The sequence below is a fragment of the Blennius ocellaris genome, assembly GCF_963422515.1.
Source record: "Blennius ocellaris genome assembly, contig: SCAFFOLD_229, whole genome shotgun sequence".
Taxonomy (NCBI): Eukaryota; Metazoa; Chordata; class Actinopteri; order Blenniiformes; family Blenniidae; genus Blennius; species Blennius ocellaris.
In genome coordinates this window covers 35,001-52,917 of record NW_027662126.1, presented here as the reverse complement: position 1 = coordinate 52,917, position 17,917 = coordinate 35,001, and the positions used below count along the sequence as shown (strand labels likewise).

The window sequence follows — 17,917 nt, the reverse complement described above, 5'->3', positions numbered from 1 at the left end:
GCAGCAGGAGCAGCAGGAGCAGGGAGCAGCAGCAGAGCAGCAGGAGCAGCAGCAGAAGCAGCAGGAGCATCAGGAGAGCAGGAGCAGCAGGAGAGCAGCAGGAGCAGCAGCAGGAGCAGCAGCAGGAGGGAGCAGGCAGCAGCAGCAGCAGCAGCAGCAGCAGCAGCAGCAGGAGGAGGTGCAGGAGGTGCAGGAGGTGCAGAGCCAGTCACCAGGACCTTTGACCTCTGAGGAGACGAAGGATGATCAGGACCAGAGACCAGCAGAGACCCGGTCCAGCCCAGACCATCAGACTTTCTGCACCACCAGGGGCACCGGGGAGGAGAACCTGAAGGACCCGGTCCCCCCGGGGGGGCCCGGAGCCCCCGCCGCCATGACGGACCCAGTCCCCCCCGGGGGGGCCCGGAGCCCCCGCCGCCATGACGGCTGCAGGGGAAGTGAAGGCCGCCGTCAAAGTGGAAGTTCAGACTGGAGAGAAGCTGATGACATGAGGTGAGAACCTGGACCAGGTCTGGTCCTGCAGGTCCTCCAGGTACCGACACACCAGGTCTCTCTCTCTCTCTCTCTCTCTCTCTCTCTCTCTCTCTCTCTGTGTTTCTCCCCCCCTCTCTCTCTATCTCACCCTCTCTCTCCCTCTCTGTCCTCTCTCTCTCTGTCTCTCCCCCTCTCTCTCTCTCCCTCTCTCTCTCCCCCTCTCTCTCTCTCCCTCTCTCTATCTCTCTCTGTCTCTCTCCCTCTCTCTCCCTCTCTGTCTCTCTCCCTCTCTCTCTCCCTCTCTCTCCCTCTCTGTCTCTCTCCCTCTCTGTCTCTCCCCCTCTCTCTCTCTCCCTCTCTCTCTGTCTCTCTCCCTCTCTCTCCGTCTCTCTCCTCTCTCTCCCTCTCTCTCTGGTCTCTCTCCCCTCTCTCTCTCCCTCTCTGTCTCTCTCCCTCTCTCTTCTCCCTCTCTCTCCCTCTCTGTCTCTCTCCCTCTCTCTCTCCCTCTCTCTCTGTCTCTCCCCCTCTCTCTCTTCCCTCTCTCTCTCCCCCCTCTCTCTCTCTCCCTCTCTCTATCTCTCTCTGTCTCTCTCCCTCTCTCTCCCTCTCTGTCTCTCTCCCTCCTCTCTCTCCCTCTCTCTCCCTCTCTGTCTCTCTCCCTCTCTCTCTCCCTCTCTCTCCCTCTCTGTCTCTCTCCCTCTCTCTCCCTCTCTGTCTCTCTCCCCCTCTCTCTCTCTCCCTCTCTCTCTCCCCCTCTCTCTCTCTCCCTCTCTCTCCCTCTCTGTCTCTCTCCCTCTCTCTCTCCCTCTCTCTCCCTCTCTGTCTCTCTCCCTCTCTCTCCCTCTCTGTCTCTCTCCCTCTCTCTCCTCTCCCTCTCTCTCTGTCTCTCCCCCTCTCTCTCTCTCCCCTCTCTCTCCTCCCCTCTCTCTCTCTCCCCTCTCTCTATCTCTCTCTCTCTCTCTCTCTCTCTCTCTCCCCAGATGCAGAGAAATAAAAGTATTTCTCTGCAAATTGCTTCAGCTTTTAATCAGATTATTAAAGGTGACTCTCCTCCTCCTCGTCCTCTTCCTCCTCCTCCTCCTCCTCCTCCTCCTCCTCTCACCTCCATTTTGCCCCAGCGCTCCACCTGAACCCTAAAACTGCCCCCGTCTCAAAATGAAGCCGCGTGTTACTGACTGGTTTTAGCCGGTCGTTGTCATGGTTTCCACCGTGAAGGAGGGGGAGGGGAGGGGGAGGGGAGGAGGAGGGGAGAGGGGAGGGGGAGGGGAGGGGGAGGGAGGGGGAGGGGAGGAGGAGGGAGTTAGGAGGGGGAGGGAGGGGGAGATGGCAAAAGTGAGCGGGTCACATGATGAAGGACTTTGAGTCATGTGACTTCTGTGGAGGTCTGGTGATTAATCCACAGGAAGTGATGATGGCGCTAAGCCTGAGGACACACACACACACACACACACACACACACACACACACACACACACACACACACACACACACACACACACACACACACACACACAGCTGGTTTGGGTTAACTTGGGAGGAAGAAGGTAGAATGTTGAAGCAGACGGTCGTTCTGGATGAACCGGAACGTTCTGAGGGTTTTGGTGTCGATCTGCACTGGAGAGGAACTTCCTGTTGGGGGGGGGGGGGGGGTTTACCCCCCTCACCCCCTCACCCCCTCACCCCCTCACACCGGATCAAACCTCCCGGCAAACGTCCTGCAGTTACACCAGCTGCTGTTTGTGGGGCGGGGCCATGACATCACAGAGGGGTTATAGGTCGAGGGGCGGGGGCCATGACATCACAGAGGGGTTATAGGTTCGAGGGCGGGGCCATGACATCACAGAGGGGTTATAGGTCGAGGGGCGGGGCCATGACATCACAGAGGGGTTATAGGTCGAGGGGGCGGGGGCCCATGACATCACAGAGGGGTTATAGGTCGAGGGGCGGGGCCAGGACTTCGTCTTCAACAAACTGACTGGCCTGATGTTGAAGGACTAAAAGCTGAACTTTAATGGATAAACATCGTCTGAACCAGAACCTGGTTCTCCTGGGGGGGTTCCAGGGAGGAGGTTCTCCTGGGGGGGGTTCCAGGGAGGAGGTTCTTCTGGGGGGGTTCAGGGAGGAAGTTCTTCTGGGGGGGTTCCAGGGAGGAGGTTCTTCTGGGGGGGTTCCAGGACGGAGGTTGTCCTGGGGGGTTCCAGGGAGGAGGTTGTCCTGGGGGGGTTCCAGGGAGGAGGTTGTCCTGGGGGGGTTCCAGGACGGAGGTTCTCCTGGGGGGTTCCAGGGAGGAGGTTGTCCTGGGGGGGTTCCAGGACGGAGGTTGTCCTGGGGGGGTTCCAGGACGGAGGTTGTCCTGGGGGGGTTCCAGGGCGGAGGTTCTTCTGGGGGGGTTCCAGGACGGAGGTTGTCCTGGGGGGTTCCAGGGCGGAGGTTCTCCTGGGGGGTTCCAGGACGGAGGTTCTCCTGGGGGGTTCCAGGACGGAGGTTGTCCTGGGGGGTTCCAGGGCGGAGGTTCTCCTGGGGGGGTTCCAGGGAGGTGTCTGGTTCCAGAACAGCTGATCTGAATGGGTTGAGATCTTGAGTTCAGCTCCTGAACAACCAGAATGTAAAGCTTGATCAAAGCCAGTGGTTGCTATGGCGACGGAGCAGAACCCAGTACAAAGAGTCAGAACGTGAAGTTTCAATCTGTGTCTCGTCTTCAGCAGCGTCAAGTGGGACAATCGTCCTCCGTCCCCTGAAGACGACGACGACGATGATGTCATCATCCTGTCAGACGACCCCCCCAGTCCTCCCGTCAACGGGCTGAGACACTTCAGGGAGCTGGACACCGACCTGCTCATGGTGGGGCTGGGGGGTCTGGGGGGGGGGCGGGGGCGGGGGGCTGGGGGGGCCCGCGGGGGGGGCGGGGGGGGGTGGTGGTGGTGTAATGGGTGGTGTGGTGGTGTAATGGCTGGGTGTTGTGGTGGTGGTGTAGAAGAGCAGCCCCGGCCGACAGGCAGCAGATCATCCAGCAGCTGAAGGTGGAGCTGCGGGTGGAGGAGGCCAAGCTGGTGCTGCTGCTGAAGAAGCTCCGGCAGAGTCAGATCCAGAGGGAGGTGCTGCAGAAGGTGAGCTGCTCCTCCTCTCCTCTTCTGCTCCTCCTCTTCTCCTCTCCTCCTCCTCCTCACTCTGCTCCTCCTCCTCCTTCTCTGATCCTCCTCACTCTGCTCCTCCTCTCCTCCTCCTCTCCTCCTGCTCCTCTGCTCCTCCTCTCCTCCTCTCCTCCTCCTCACTCTGCTCCTCCTCAGCCCTCAGGTCTGTCAGGCTCCTCTGCACCTCCTCCTCTGATCCGAGGAACCATCAGCAGCAGTAAAGGCTCTCAGCAGGTACTGGTCCTCCTGGTCCTCCTGGTCCTCCTGGTCCTCCTGGTCCTCCTGGTCGTCCTGGACCTCCTGGTCGTCCTGGACCTCCTGGTCCTCCTGGTCCTCAGACTGCTCTGTTTGCGCCTCCTGCGAGGTGGTGGGGGGCAGGGCGTCGGGGGCGGTGGTTCTCCTCCTCTGGTGAGAGGAGCTCAGCTTTCATCCACCAAACACCAGGTCCTCATGCCTCCTCTGGTCCGGGGGGCCAGGTGGGTCTGGATCCTCCAGTCTGTCAGGTGACCAGGTGACCTTTGACCTCCTGACCCCCCCCCTGTGTCCACAGCAGCTCCAGGTCCTCCGCCAGCAGCAAGCAGCAGCAGCAGCAGGGGTGGGGGCGGGGTCTTCCGGCCCGCCCCCCCTGCTGCTGGGCCCACGGACCCCGGCCCCCCCGCTGGGCCAGAGAGGCCTGGTCCAGCAGGGCCCTCCTCCGGGGGGGGCGGAGCCAACTCGCTTGTCAGTGTGTCAGTGTGTGTGTGTGTGTGTGTGTGTGGTGTTGTGTGTGTGTGTGTGTGTGTGTGTGTGCTGACGGTGCTCTCCTCCTCAGGGCTCCTCCTCCTCAGGGGGCGTGGCCCCGGTCAGCGACTCCCCCGCCAGCCGCCAGGCCGCCGCTAAGCTAGCCCTGCGGAAGCAGCTGGAGAAGAGCCTGCTGGAGATCCCGCCCCCCAGAGGCCCCGCCCCCCTCCTCCACTTCCTGCCCTCCGCCGCCAACAACGAGTTCATCTACCTGGTGGGGCTGGAGGAGGTGGTGCTGCACCTGCTGGCTCGCTGCACCGCGGTGGGTCATGTGACCGCTGAGTCTAACCCTTTATTGTTGTTTTTATCCTCGTCTGGACTGAATCTGCCGAGTCTGACCAGTGTTGTTCTCCTCCTGCTCCTCCTCCTCCTCCTCCTCCTCCTGCTCCTCCTCCTCCTCCTCCTCCTCCTCCTCCTGCTCCTCCTCCTCCTGCTCCTCCTCCTCAGGTAAGACGGGTGGAGCAGCGTCCCAGCTCTCCGTCCAGGAGCCCTTCGTCTGCGCCCAGTGCCACACCGACTTCACCTGCCGCTGGAGGCCGGACCAGGTGAAAGGGGGCGTGGTCCTGTGTGAGGACTGCCTGTCGTCCAATCAGAAAAAGGCTTTGAAAGCCGAGCACACCGATAGGCTGAAGGCCGCCTTCGTCACGGCGCTGCAGCAGGAGCAGGAGATCGAGCAGCGCATCATCCAGACGTCCTCGTCCCATGGCTCCTCCCCCTCCCCCTCTGGCCCCCGCTCCTCCTCCGGCCCCGCCTCCTCCGCCTCCCACCAGCTGAAGCAGGCTCAGGCCAGAGTGTCATCGCTGCACCACCAGGCCGGCCGCAGCATCGTCCACCATCACTCCCATCAAGGTGAGACGCTTCTGACCGCCGCCGCTAACGCCCCCGCCGCTAACGCCTCTAACGCCCCCGCCGCTAATGCCCCCGCCGCTAACGCCTCTATTGCCCCCGCCGCTAACGCCCCCCGCCTCTAACGCCACAAATGCCCCCGCCGCTAACGCCCCCGCCCCTAACGCCCCCCGCCTCAAATGCCCCCGCCGCTAACGCCCCCGCCACTAACGCCTCTAACGCCCCCGCCGCTAATGCCCCCGCCGCTACCCTAACGCCTCTATTGCCCCCGCCGCTAACGCCCCCGCCCACAAATGCCCCCGCCGCTAACGCCCCCGCCCCTAACGCCCCCGCCTCAAATGCCCCCGCCGCTAACGTCTCCGCCGCTAACGCCCCCGCCGCTAACGCCACTAATGCCGCTAATGCCCCCGCCACTAACGCTAACAGCCCCCACCTCTAACGCCCCCGCCACTAACGCTAACGCTCCCGCCTCAACGCCCTGCAACTAACTCTAATGCCCCCGCCACTAGCGCTAACGCCTCCGCCTCTAATGCCCCCGCCACTAATGCTAACGCCTCCAACGCCCCCGCCACTAATGCTAACGCCCCCGCTCTAATTCCACCGCCTCCAACACCTCCGCCTCTAACGCCTCTGCCGCTAACACTAACGCCCCCGCCACTAACGCTAACGCCCCCGCCTCTAATTCCTCGCCTCCAATAACCTCCGCCTCTAACGCCTCCGCCGCTAACACTAACACCCCCGCCTCTAATGCCCCCGCCACTAACGCTAACGCCCCCTCCTCTAATTCCTCCGCCTCTAGTTCCTCCGCCTCCAACACCTCCGCCTCAAACGCCTCTGCCGCTAACACTAACGCCCCTGCCTCCAACGCCTCCGCCGCTAACGTTAGCGCATGTTAGCTCACGTTAGCTCACGCCCCCTCTCCTCCTCCTCCACCCTCGCAGGCCCACCCGTCCCACGGCGCCTCCTCTGTGGGGTGAGGGGCGTCGCCCGCTCCTTCTCCTCCTCCTCCCAGCTGCAGAGCGCCGTGGCGGCCGCCGCCTTGGTCAGCCGGCCAGGTAAGCACGCACCTGTCTCCCGCCGCTCTGTGCAGAGTGCAAAGGTGGGCGGCAGTGGGACCGGCGGCGGCGGCGGAATGTCCGCGGAGCTAGTGGCTCATCCGCCGCCTGGAGGAAGCAGAGCAGCAGCAGCACAGGTAGAGCTCCGCCTCCACCTCTCCTCCGCCTCCACCTCTCCTCCCGAGGAGCAGCTCTCCTCACTGACAACCACGTCGCTTCCAGGGGGTCGGGTGTAGGTGTGATGAGGGCGTAGCTTGGTGGGGTGTAGGTGTGGTTGTGACGAGGGTGTAGGTGTGTTGTGGCGCCTCGCTGTGCCTCCAGCCCCGCGGTCACTTCCTGTTTCCTGTGCTGCGGCAGGCGTGACGATGGCGTACGTGAACCCCAGCCTGACGGGGCACAAGATGGCGGCGGCGGCTGGCGGCGGCGAGCGTGGAGGCCCGCCAGAGGGAGTACCTGCTGGACATGATCCCCTCACGCTCCTCCATCTCGCAGACCGCCAACACCTGGAAGTGACGGAACCCCCCCCCCCCCCCAGAGCCCCCCAGGCTGGTGGAGCGTCACCCGTTTCTCTTTTTCTACTTTTCTTCTTCTGCTTTTGTTTTTTTTTTTACTGATTTTTCACAAAGACTTCGGAGTAAATCTACTTAACGATACAGTTACTGTCCGCTGGAAGTAATCTGATTACATGAACCCTCGAGGCCTTTCTGCCAGGAGGCGGGTCACCGGACCTCCACCTTGACTCCTCCTGACCTCCACCTTGACTCCTCCAGACCTCCACCTTGACTCCTCCTGACCTCCACCTTGACTCCTCCTGACCTCCACCTTGACTCCACCTTGACTCCTCCTGACCTCCACCTTGACTCCACCTTGACTCCAGACCTCCACCTTGACTCCTCCTGACCTCCACCTTGACTCCTCCAGACCTCCACCTTGACTCCACCTTGACTCCTCCTGACCTCCACCTTGACTCCTCCTGACCTCCACCTTGACTCCTCCAGACCTCCACCTTGACTCCTGACCTCCACCTTGACTCCTCCCGACCTCCACCTTGACTCCTGACCTCCACCTTGACTCCTCCCGACCTCCACCTTGACTCCTGACCTCCACCTTGACTCCACCTTGACTCCTCCTGACCTCCACCTTGACTCCTCCTGACCTCCACCTTGACTCACCTTGACTCCTCCTGACCTCCACCTTGACTCCTCCTGACCTCCACCTTGACTCCACCCAGTCAGAATTCGCTCCAGGCTGATAAAAGTTCAGTTTTTGTTTTTCCACTAAGTTATTTTGTTTGAAGTTTTTTGTTGCTTTAGAAAAACAGCATGTCGACTGTCTGTCGCGCTGCTCACACCTCAGTGTCGCTGCTCCACCCTCAGTGTCGCTGCTCCACCCTCAGTGTCACTGCTCCACCCTCAGTGTCGCTGCTCCACCCTCAGTGTCACTGCTCCACCCTCAGTGTCACTGCTCCACCCGCCTGTGGGCACCACCTGTACTTTATGTCATCCAGTTGACTGTAGCCTGGTTCTGAGCTGGAGAACGTCGGGTTCTGAGCTGGAGAACGTCGGTTCTGAGCTGGAGAACGTCGGGTTCTGAGCTGGAGAACGTCGGTTCTGAGCTGGAGAACGTCGGTTCTGAGCTGGAGAACGTCGGGTTTCTGAGCTGGAGAACGTCGGTTCTGAGCTGGAGAACGTCGGTTCTGAGCTGGAGAACGTCGGGTTCTGAGCTGGAGAACGTCGGGTTCTGAGCTGGAGAACGTCGGGTTCTTCAGTACTTTGTACAAACTTATGTTAAAGTTTATTTGCTTTACTTTTCCTAGCTCCTTAAAGAAATAATAAAAATTATACGTTTTAATGATTTGCTGTGATTTAATTTTTACATTTATTTTGCAATTATTTTCCCTACAAGGAAAATATGGAGGAACTCCTGTCTCCATCTGTCCCTCCTATCTGTCCCCTCCTGTCTCCCATCTGTCCCTCCTGTTTCTCCTATCTGTCCCTCCTGTTTCTCCCATCTGTCCCTCCTGTTTCTCCTATCTGTCCCTCCTGTTTCTCCTATCTGTCCCTCCTGTCTCCTATCTGTCCCTCCTGTCTCCCATCTGTCCCTCCTGTCTCCCATCTGTCCCTCCTGTCTCCCATCTGTCAGTCCCCCCTCACAGTCCCTCCTGTCTCCCATCTGTCCCTCCTGTCTCCCATCTGTCCCTCCTGTTTCTCCTATCTGTCCCTCCTGTCTCCTATCTGTCCCTCCTGTCTCCTCACAGTCCCTCCTGTCTCCTCAGTCCATCCTGTCTTCTAATAATAAAATCATCTCTGACTGAGTGAAGATGAACTGAATGGGTGAAATGAAGGTAATCAGATTACATGGACTGAGTATTTGGACGCTCAGAGCTGCAGGAGAAAGGAACATGAAGTGATGTCGTCTGGAGCCGCGGCAGCAAGAGACGGCCGGAGACGCCGTTTATTGAAATAATGCAAAAGTCAACATGGACACTTTTCTTCTCTTTATCCAACCAAGCACAATGCAAGATTCACATGAGGACGTCTGCACAGCGTCTGCACAGCATCTGCAGCTCCGTCTGCACAGTGTCTGCACAGCGTCTGCAGAGCGTCTGCACAGCGTCTGCAGCTCCGTCTGCACAGCATCTGCAGAGTGTCTGCAGCTCCGGTCTGCAGAGCGTCTGCAGCTCCGTCTGCACAGCGTCTGCAGAGCGTCTGCAGCTCCGTCTGCACAGTGTCTGCACAGCGTCTGCAGAGTGTCTGCAGCTCCGTCTGCAGAGCGTCTGCAGCTCCAGTCTGCACAGCGTCTGCAGAGCGTCTGCACAGCGTCTGCAGAGCGTCTGCAGCTCCGTCTGCACAGCGTCTGCAGAGCGTCTGCAGCTCCGTCTCACCAGCAGAGAAACAAACACGTCTTTCTGGAGGGAAAAACCAAATATACACTTTCTTTCTTTGACACTCAGGAGGACAGTCCACTGTCCCGAGGCTGAACCGGAGGACACCATGGAGACGGATGGAGGGAAGCCAGGGGGGGCTGGGAGGAGGAGGAGGAGAGAGAGAGAGAGAGAGAGACATCTGATCCCCCCCCCCCACCTCCCCCGGTCCTAAACGTGCGACACCTTCTGAGTGTCTCTGGCCTGCTTGATGCTGTAGAGCCACTTGATGACGCGAGCGTTTCGCTCCACCGCCGAGATGCCGTACGGCACGCGCTCCCCGGCCTCCTCCTCCTCCTCCTCCTCCACCTCCTCCTCCTCCTCCTCCGCCTCGCCGCCGTCCGACAGGCCGCCGTTGGAGGAGCGCCGGTCGCAGTCGGAGGAGATCATGGAGGCCGAGCGGAAGTTCAGACTGACGATGTCGGAGTTGGCCCGGGCGAAGTTCTCCGGCCCGACGGCCTCCAGCTCCTCGGGGTCCAGGCCGCAGTAGTTGAAGAAGCGTTCTACGTCGGCGCCGGCCCGGGCGTAGCGGTCCGACAGGTCCGACTTGGACCTGTGCAGGGAGGAGCGGCGGGCCGCGGAGGAGGAGGCCGGCTCCGGCTCCGGGCCGGCGGCGGCGGTGGTGGAGGTGGAGGTGGAGGTGGGCGGGTCCGACTCGCAGGGCGGAGCGCGGGCGGGGGTGTTGTCACAGGGGCAGGGGGGCGGGCCGGGGGGGGGGCAGGGACAGCGCCGGCGGCGGGAGGGAGGCGGGGTTGGGTTTGGGGGGGAGGGGCGGCGCCGAGGAGCTGCTGGAGCGGGCGGCGCGCAGCGGCTTGCCGTTGCAGAGCCGCAGCAGGTCGGACGAGGAGTGGGAGGTGAGCAGCGGCGGCAGCGGCGAGCGGGAGCGCTCCACCCCTCCTCCGTCACCTCCCCGCCGGCTCAGGTTGAGGTTCCCCCCCGGCAGGGGGCTGCGGCGCCCCCCGCCCCCCCCGCCGCTCGCTGGCGGCACCTTGAGGGAGCGGGAGAAGGAGCGCAGGGAGTGGGAGGTGCTGGGGCTCGGCGCCGAGTCGGCAGGATGCTCGTTCAGCGTCAGGGTGGAGCGGTACGTCAGGGTGGAGCGGCACGTCAGGGGCATCCTGCAGGCACAGAGCAGACGGAGGTCAGACACACCGCAGAGCAGACGGAGGTCAGACACCACCGCAGAGCTGACGGAGGTCAGACGCCACCAGCAGATGGAGGTCAGACACCACCGCAGAGCTGACGGAGGTCACACACCACCAGCAGATGGAGGTCAGAGCTGACGGAGGTCAGACACCACCAGCAGATGGAGGTCAGACACCACCACAGAGCTGACGGAGGTCAGACACACCGCAGAGCTGACGGAGGTCAGAGCTGACGGAGGTATGAATTCGACCAACAGAAGTTTTTAAATGATAAACTTCAGGATGAGAAAGTCAAAATAATCAAAAACACGTCGTTTTAGTTTTTGTTGTTTTTATGTGTCGAATTCGACCGAGTTTTTAATTCGTTGTGAAAAATTCAAAATGGCTGCCAACGAGGCGTTTCCCCGACGACGTGGTTCGAGGGGATCCCGAGGAATTCCGCGCTGCCGTCCAATCAGGAGGCTTCCCAGGTCGGCCGTCACCGACCAGGAGGAGGAAGTGGCGGCAGCGATCGGCGGCGGCGAGCGTTTTCCCACGCCGTCGTCGCCACTCACGTCCGGCGACCATACCGGGTGAGGTTCGGACTTACCCCGACGGAGTCCAGCTCCTGGACACGCCCCCGGAGGACCTCATCAGCACGGCGCTCTTGGCTCCGCCCCCCCGGCCGTCAGACCTGGCGCCCGGCGAGGACGAGGAGTTGAGCAGGTTCTTGAGGATCTCCAGGTTCAGGTTCTCCCGCTTGCCGCTCCCGCCGACGCTCGCCACCAGGTCCGACTTGGCGTTGTTGTTGGAGGCCTTGAACGGAGCCCCGCCCCCGTTTCCTCCTCCACCAATCCCAGAGCCCCTCTTGGCCAGGAGGGTGTGTCCGGCGGGGGGCTTGGCCAGGACGGGCGGCTTGATGGGCTCCTGCTTGGCGTTGATGACCTCCTGACTCTTGACATACTTCGCCTTGTCCGCCTCCAGACGCTCCACCGCGCTCAGACGCTTCGGGTTCGGCTCCACCTGCAGACCACAACCACACGTCAGTCGTTCCAGGAGGGCGAGGTCAAGAGGTCAAGAGGTCAAGAGGACGAGGTCAAGAGGACGAGGTCAGGAGGACGAGGTCAGGAGGTCAAGAGGACGAGGTCAGGAGGTCAAGAGGTCAAGAGGACGAGGTCAGAAAGTCAGGAGGATGAGGTCAGGAGGATGATGTCAGGAGGTCAGAACGTCAGGAGGTCAGAAGGTCAAGAGGTCAGGAGGATGAGGTCAGAAGGTCAGGAGGATGAGGTCAGGAGGATGAGGTCAGGAGGTCAAGAGGTCAGGAGGATGAGGTCAGGAGGTCAAGAGGTCAGGAGGTCAGGGTGGAGGAACCTCCTGCTTTCAGCTGCAGTCCAGATGAAGTCGGTCTGATTCTCAGGTCTTCTCATTTCAAGGGTAGAGGTGGGGTATGGTAGGGGAGAGGTAGGGTAGGGTAGGGTAGAGGTGGAGGTAGGGTAGGGTAGAGGTAGGGTAGGGTAGAGGTGGAGGTAGGGTAGGGTAGAGGTGGAGGTAGGGTAGGGTAGAGGTAGGGTAGAGGTGGAGGTAGGATAGGGGAGAGGTAGGGGAGAGGTGGGGTAGAGCTGGGGGTAGGGTAGGGTAGACGTAGGGTAGAGGTGGAGGTAGGGTAGGGTAGAGGTAGGGTAGGGTAGAGGTAGGGTAGAGGTGGAGGTAGGGTAGAGGTACAGTAGGGTAGAGGTAGGGTAGACATGGAGGTAGGATAGGGGAGAGGTAGAGGTAGGGTAGGGGAGAGGTGGGGTCTGGTAGGGGAGAGGTAGGGTAGGGTAGACATAGGGTAGAGGTGGAGGTAGGGTAGGGTAGAGGTAGGGTAGACGTGGAGGTAGGATAGGGGAGAGGTAGAGGTAGGGTAGGGTAGAGGTGGGGGTAGGGTAGAGGTAGGGTAGGGTAGAGGTAGGGTAGGGTAGGGTACCTGTCTCCTGAAGTAGTCGGGCCCCTTGTTGAGGATCCGGAGGGGGACGGCGGCGCTGAACTGAGCTGCAGGGCCGGCGGCCTTGCTATCTGGCAGGGGCGGAGCCAAAGTCTCTGTTGGCATGGCAACAAGGCGACTGGGGTGGCCGGCCGTGGTGGCGACGGGCGAAGGGGGGTCGACAGAGGGCGGGGCCACCGGAGGGCCCCCAACGCATGAAGACACAAGGCGTAAGGAAGGGGCTCTACAAAGAGACGAAGCCCCCGGCTCTCCTCATCATCGGGGGGGGGGGGCGGTCACACACACTGCTGCATCGCCTCCCTGCCTCCAGTCTGATCCACCAGAGTAACAGAGTACTACGGGGTACTACAGTACTACGGGGTACTACAGTACTACGGGGTCATGGTGAGGAAAGACCTTCGACACTCGATCTGGAAGAAAACAAAGAAAAACAACATAGAATGAAACAAACGTGGAGGAAGTTTAACCCTCAGTACAGACTGACAGGTTCCCTAAACCCTCAGTACAGACTGACAGGTTCCCTAAACCCTCAGTACAGACTGACAGGTTCCCTAAACCCACAGTACAGACTGACAGGTTCCCTAAACCCTCAGTACAGACTGACAGGTTCCCTAAACCCTCAGTACAGACTGACAGGTTCCCTAAACCCTCAGTACAGACTGACAGGTTCCCTAAACCCTCAGTAAAGACTGACAGGTTCCCTAAACCCTCAGTACAGACTGACAGGTTCCCTAAACCCTCAGTACAGACTGACAGGTTCCCTAAACCCTCAGTACAGACTGACAGGTTCCCTAAACCCTCAGTACAGACTGACAGGTTCCCTAAACCCTCAGTACAGACTGACAGGTTGCCTAAACCCTCAGTACAGACTGACAGGTTCCTTCAACCCACAGTACAGACTGACAGGTTCCCTAAACCCTCAGTACAGACTGACAGGTTCCCTAAACCCTCAGTACAGACTGACAGGTTCCCTAAACCCTCAGTACAGACTGACAGGTTCCCTAAACCCTCAGTACAGACTGACAGGTTCCCTAAACCCTCAGTAAAGACTGACAGGTTGCCTAAACCCTCAGTACAGACTGACAGGTTCCCTAAACCCTCAGTACAGACTGACAGGTTCCCTAAACCCTCAGTACAGACTGACAGGTTCCCTAAACCCTCAGTACAGACTGACAGGTTCCCTAAACCCTCAGTACAGACTGACAGGTTCCCTAAACCCTCAGTACAGACTGACAGGTTCCCTAAACCCTCAGTAAAGACTGACAGGTTCCCTAAACCCTCAGTACAGACTGACAGGTTCCCTAAACCCTCAGTACAGACTGACAGGTTCCCTAAACCCTCAGTACAGACTGACAGGTTCCCTAAACCCTCAGTACAGACTGACAGGTTCCCTAAACCCTCAGTACAGACTGACAGGTTCCCTAAACCCTCAGTACAGACTGACAGGTTCCCTAAACCCTCAGTACAGACTGACAGGTTCCCTAAACCCACAGTACAGACTCACAGGTTCCCTAAACCCACAGTACAGACTCACAGGTTCCCTAAAACCTCAGTACAGACTGACAGGTTCCCTAAACCCTCAGTACAGACTGACAGGTTCCCTAAACCCACAGTATAGACTGACAGGTTCCCTAAACCCTCAGTACAGACTGACAGGTTCCCTAAACCCTCAGTACAGACTGACAGGTTCCCTAAACCCTCAGTACAGACTGACAGGTTCCCTAAAACCTCAGTACAGACTGACAGGTTCCTTAAACCCACAGTCCAGACTGACAGGTTCCCTAAACCCTCAGTACAGACTGACAGGTTCCCTAAACCCTCAGTAAAGACTGACAGGTTCCCTAAACCCTCAGTACAGACTGACAGGTTCCCTAAACCCTCAGTACAGACTGACAGGTTCCCTAAACCCTCAGTACAGACTGACAGGTTCCCTAAACCCTCAGTACAGACTGACAGGTTCCCTAAACCCTCAGTACAGACTGACAGGTTCCCTAAACCCTCAGTACAGACTGACAGGTTCCCTAAACCCACAGTACAGACTCACAGGTTCCCTAAACCCACAGTACAGACTCACAGGTTCCCTAAAACCTCAGTACAGACTGACAGGTTCCCTAAACCCTCAGTACAGACTGACAGGTTCCCTAAACCCACAGTATAGACTGACAGGTTCCCTAAACCCTCAGTACAGACTGACAGGTTCCCTAAACCCTCAGTACAGACTGACAGGTTCCCTAAACCCTCAGTACAGACTGACAGGTTCCCTAAACCCTCAGTACAGACTGACAGGTTCCCTAAAACCTCAGTACAGACTGACAGGTTCCTTAAACCCACAGTCCAGACTGACAGGTTCCCTAAACCCTCAGTACAGACTGACAGGTTCCCTAAACCCTCAGTACAGACTGACAGGTTCCCTAAGCCCTCAGTACAGACTGACAGGTTCCCTAAACCCTCAGTACAGACTGACAGGTTCCCTAAACCCTCAGTACAGACTGACAGGTTCCCTAAACCCACAGTACAGACTGACAGGTTCCCTAAACCCACAGTACAGACTCACAGGTTCCCTAAACCCTCAGTACAGACTGACAGGTTCCCTAAACCCACAGTACAGACTGACAGGTTCCCTAAAACCTCAGTACAGACTGACAGGTTCCCTAAACCCTCAGTACAGACTGACAGGTTCCCTAAACCCACAGTACAGACTGACAGGTTCCCTAAAACCTCAGTACAGACTGACAGGTTCCCTAAACCCTCAGTACAGACTGACAGGTTCCCTAAACCCTCAGTACAGACTGACAGGTTCCCTAAGCCCTCAGTACAGACTGACAGGTTCCCTAAACCCACAGTACAGACTGACAGGTTCCCTAAACCCACAGTATAGACTGACAGGTTCCCTAAACCCTCAGTACAGACTGACAGGTTCCCTAAACCCTCAGTACAGACTGACAGGCTCCCTAAACCCTCAGTACAGACTGACAGGTTCCCTAAACCCACAGTACGGACTGACAGGTTCCCAGGTCATGTTGTTTAACCCACGCAGACATGCTCCCCCACCCACCTCCACCCACCTCCACCACCAACCTCCTTCCTGCTCCTGCGCTCAGCTTATTGGCTGCAGGAGGTGGACACCTCCTGCTAGTCCTCCTGCTAGTCCTCCTGCTTGTCCTCCTGCTTGTCCTCCTGCTTGTCCTCCTGCTTGTCCTCCAGGTGTTGCAGGTTGTCAGCAGGAGTCACAGCTGCAGGAGAGAAGAGAACATCTGGATGATCCGTGTGTTTGACTGTTAGACTTCGTCTCCCTGTGGAGACAGGTTGCTGTAAAACCCTGTACCAGTACCAGTACCAGTACCAGTAGCCTGTACCAGTAGCCTGGAGGCTGCTGGTCTGGGACTGGTTGGCCCCTCGTGGTATGAACCCGATGATGACATCACACGAAGCCCCGATGACCTCACATGAAGCCATGATGACCTCACATGAAGCCATGATGACCTCACATGAAGCCATGATGACATCACATGAAGCCACGATGACATCACATGAAGCCATGATGACATCACATGAAGCCATGATGACCTCACATGAAGCCACGATGAGATCACATGAAGCCATGATGACATCACATGAAGCCATGATGACCTCACATGAAGCCATGATGACCTCACATGAAGCCATGATGACCTCACATGAAGCCATGATGACCTCACATGAAGCCATGATGACCTCACATGAAGCCATGATGACCTCACATGAAGCCACGATGAGATCACATGAAGCCATGATGACATCACATGAAGCCATGATGACATCACATGAAGCCATGATGACATCACATGAAGCCATGATGACCTCACATGAAGCCATGATGACATCACATGAAGCCATGATGACATCACATGAAGCCATGAGCAGAACAGAAACCGAGGTAAATGGATGGAAGTGTGGCGGCAGCCAACCGATCAACCTCCGTCACCTCCACAATGCTCCGTCACCTCCACAATGCTCAGTTCTTCCTCCGTCACCTCCACAATTCTCAGTTCTTCCTCCGTCACCTCCACAATGCTCTGTCACCTCCACAATGCTCAGTTCTTCCTCCGTCACCTCCACAATTCTCAGTTCTTCCTCCGTCACCTCCACAATGCTCAGTTCTTCCTCCGTCACCTCCACAATGCTCCGTCACCTCCACAATGCTCAGTTCGTCTTCCAAAAACTCTTCCTTCCTCCCCCTCACCTCAGTGTTCACACACACACACACACACACACACACACACACACACACACACACACACACACACACACACACACACACACACACACACACACACACACACACACACACACACACACACACACACTCCCATCATGCACTGCGGTGGACAGACTGCTGCAGGGTGGGGGTCCACAGCAGGTTCAGCTCATGTGACCCAACGCGACACTGAGACCTATTACACCACCCAAATGTGCTGCACACTGCTCCACCTGCATAGTGCTCCACCTGCACACTGCTCCACTTTCACTCTGCTCCACCAGCACCTCCATCTGCTACTTCCACTGGGAGCTTCTCCCTTCAGGACACTGACAGGAGGACAAGGGGACAGCAGGACAGAAGGACAGGGGGACAGCAGGATGGGAGGACAAAGAGGGCAGCAGGACAGGAGGACAGGGGGACAGCAGGACAGGAGGACAAGAGGGCAGCAGGACAGGAGGACAGGGGGACAGCAGGACAGGAGGACAAGAGGGCAGCAGGACAGGGGGACAGCAGGAAAGGAGGACAAGAGGGCAGCAGGACAGGAGGACAAGGGGACAGCAGGACAGAAGGACAGAGGGACAAGAGGGCAGCAGGACAGGAAGACAAGAGGGCAGAAGGACAGGAGGACAGGGGGACAGCAGGACAGGAAGACAAGAGGGCAGAAGGACCGGAGGACAAGAGGACAGCAGGACAGGAGGACAAGGGGACAGAAGGACAGGAGGACAAGAGGGCAGCAGGACAGGAAGACAAGAGGGCAGAAGGACAGGAGGACAAGAGGACATGAGGACAGGAGGACAGGGGGACAGCAGGACAGGAGACAGAGTGACCCCCCCCCCCCCTCCGGTCAACAGCTCAGCGTCCAGAAGCTTCCGGATCCAGACGATCAGCTGATATTGACTTTTGTCCAAAACCAGCAGACGTCTTGGAGGACGTGAGACAAAGCGGATCATGTGGAAGAGGATCACACTGAGACGCTCCTCCTGGAGGGACAGTCCTTCAAATGTCTCGGAGTCGGGAGTGTGTCACCCCAGCAGAGACCAGCAGAGACCAGCAGAGACCAGGTCAGCCATGTTGACACAAAACCAGGATTCAGTAAAACCACATTCCCCGTCCAGGTAACAAACCTTCAGCCGTTTCAAAAACATTCATTTACGCAAACTTTCCTAAGGTCCAGCTTTACTCTCCAGTACCATACCTTACCATACCGTACCTTACCATACCGTACCGGTAGTGTGGGAGGGTAGGGAGGGGAGGTAGGAGGGGGGGTAGGGGGGTAGGAGGTAGGGAGGGGGGGGTAGGGGGGTAGGGAGGTAGGGAGGGGGGGTAGGGGGGTAGGGAGGTAGGGAGGGGGGGTAGGGGGGTA

At 58.6% G+C, this 17,917-nt stretch overlaps 2 protein-coding genes across 2 annotated transcripts in view; one reads left to right on the top strand and one right to left on the bottom strand.

Annotated features, from left to right (window-relative positions):
- Nucleotides 1-373: 373 nt before the first annotated feature.
- LOC308148259 (transcriptional repressor p66-alpha-like) lies at nt 374-8,083 on the top strand (the record flags this gene model as incomplete). Its single annotated transcript, XM_080521706.1, is given in 17 exon segments — nt 374-492; nt 3,177-3,315; nt 3,449-3,457; nt 3,459-3,581; nt 3,762-3,839; nt 3,970-4,000; nt 4,003-4,081; nt 4,184-4,325; nt 4,417-4,630; nt 4,633-4,647; nt 4,833-5,234; nt 6,031-6,122; nt 6,173-6,197; nt 6,200-6,357; nt 6,360-6,423; nt 6,644-6,702; nt 6,704-8,083. Coding segments are annotated over 17 exon segments (1,845 nt in total). The 3' UTR covers nt 6,800-8,083.
- A 726-nt stretch (nt 8,084-8,809) lies between these two features.
- The window catches only part of fam110b (family with sequence similarity 110 member B), a 12,053-nt gene continuing 2,945 nt past the window's right edge, over nt 8,810-17,917 (bottom strand). Inside the window, 5 exon segments of the mRNA XM_080521707.1 lie at nt 8,810-9,921; nt 9,923-10,324; nt 10,941-11,353; nt 12,297-12,724; nt 15,380-15,547. Of these exon segments, the coding sequence (XP_080377833.1) occupies nt 9,381-9,921; nt 9,923-10,324; nt 10,941-11,353; nt 12,297-12,419 (1,479 nt within the window). The 5' untranslated portion in view covers nt 12,420-12,724; nt 15,380-15,547 and the 3' untranslated portion in view covers nt 8,810-9,380.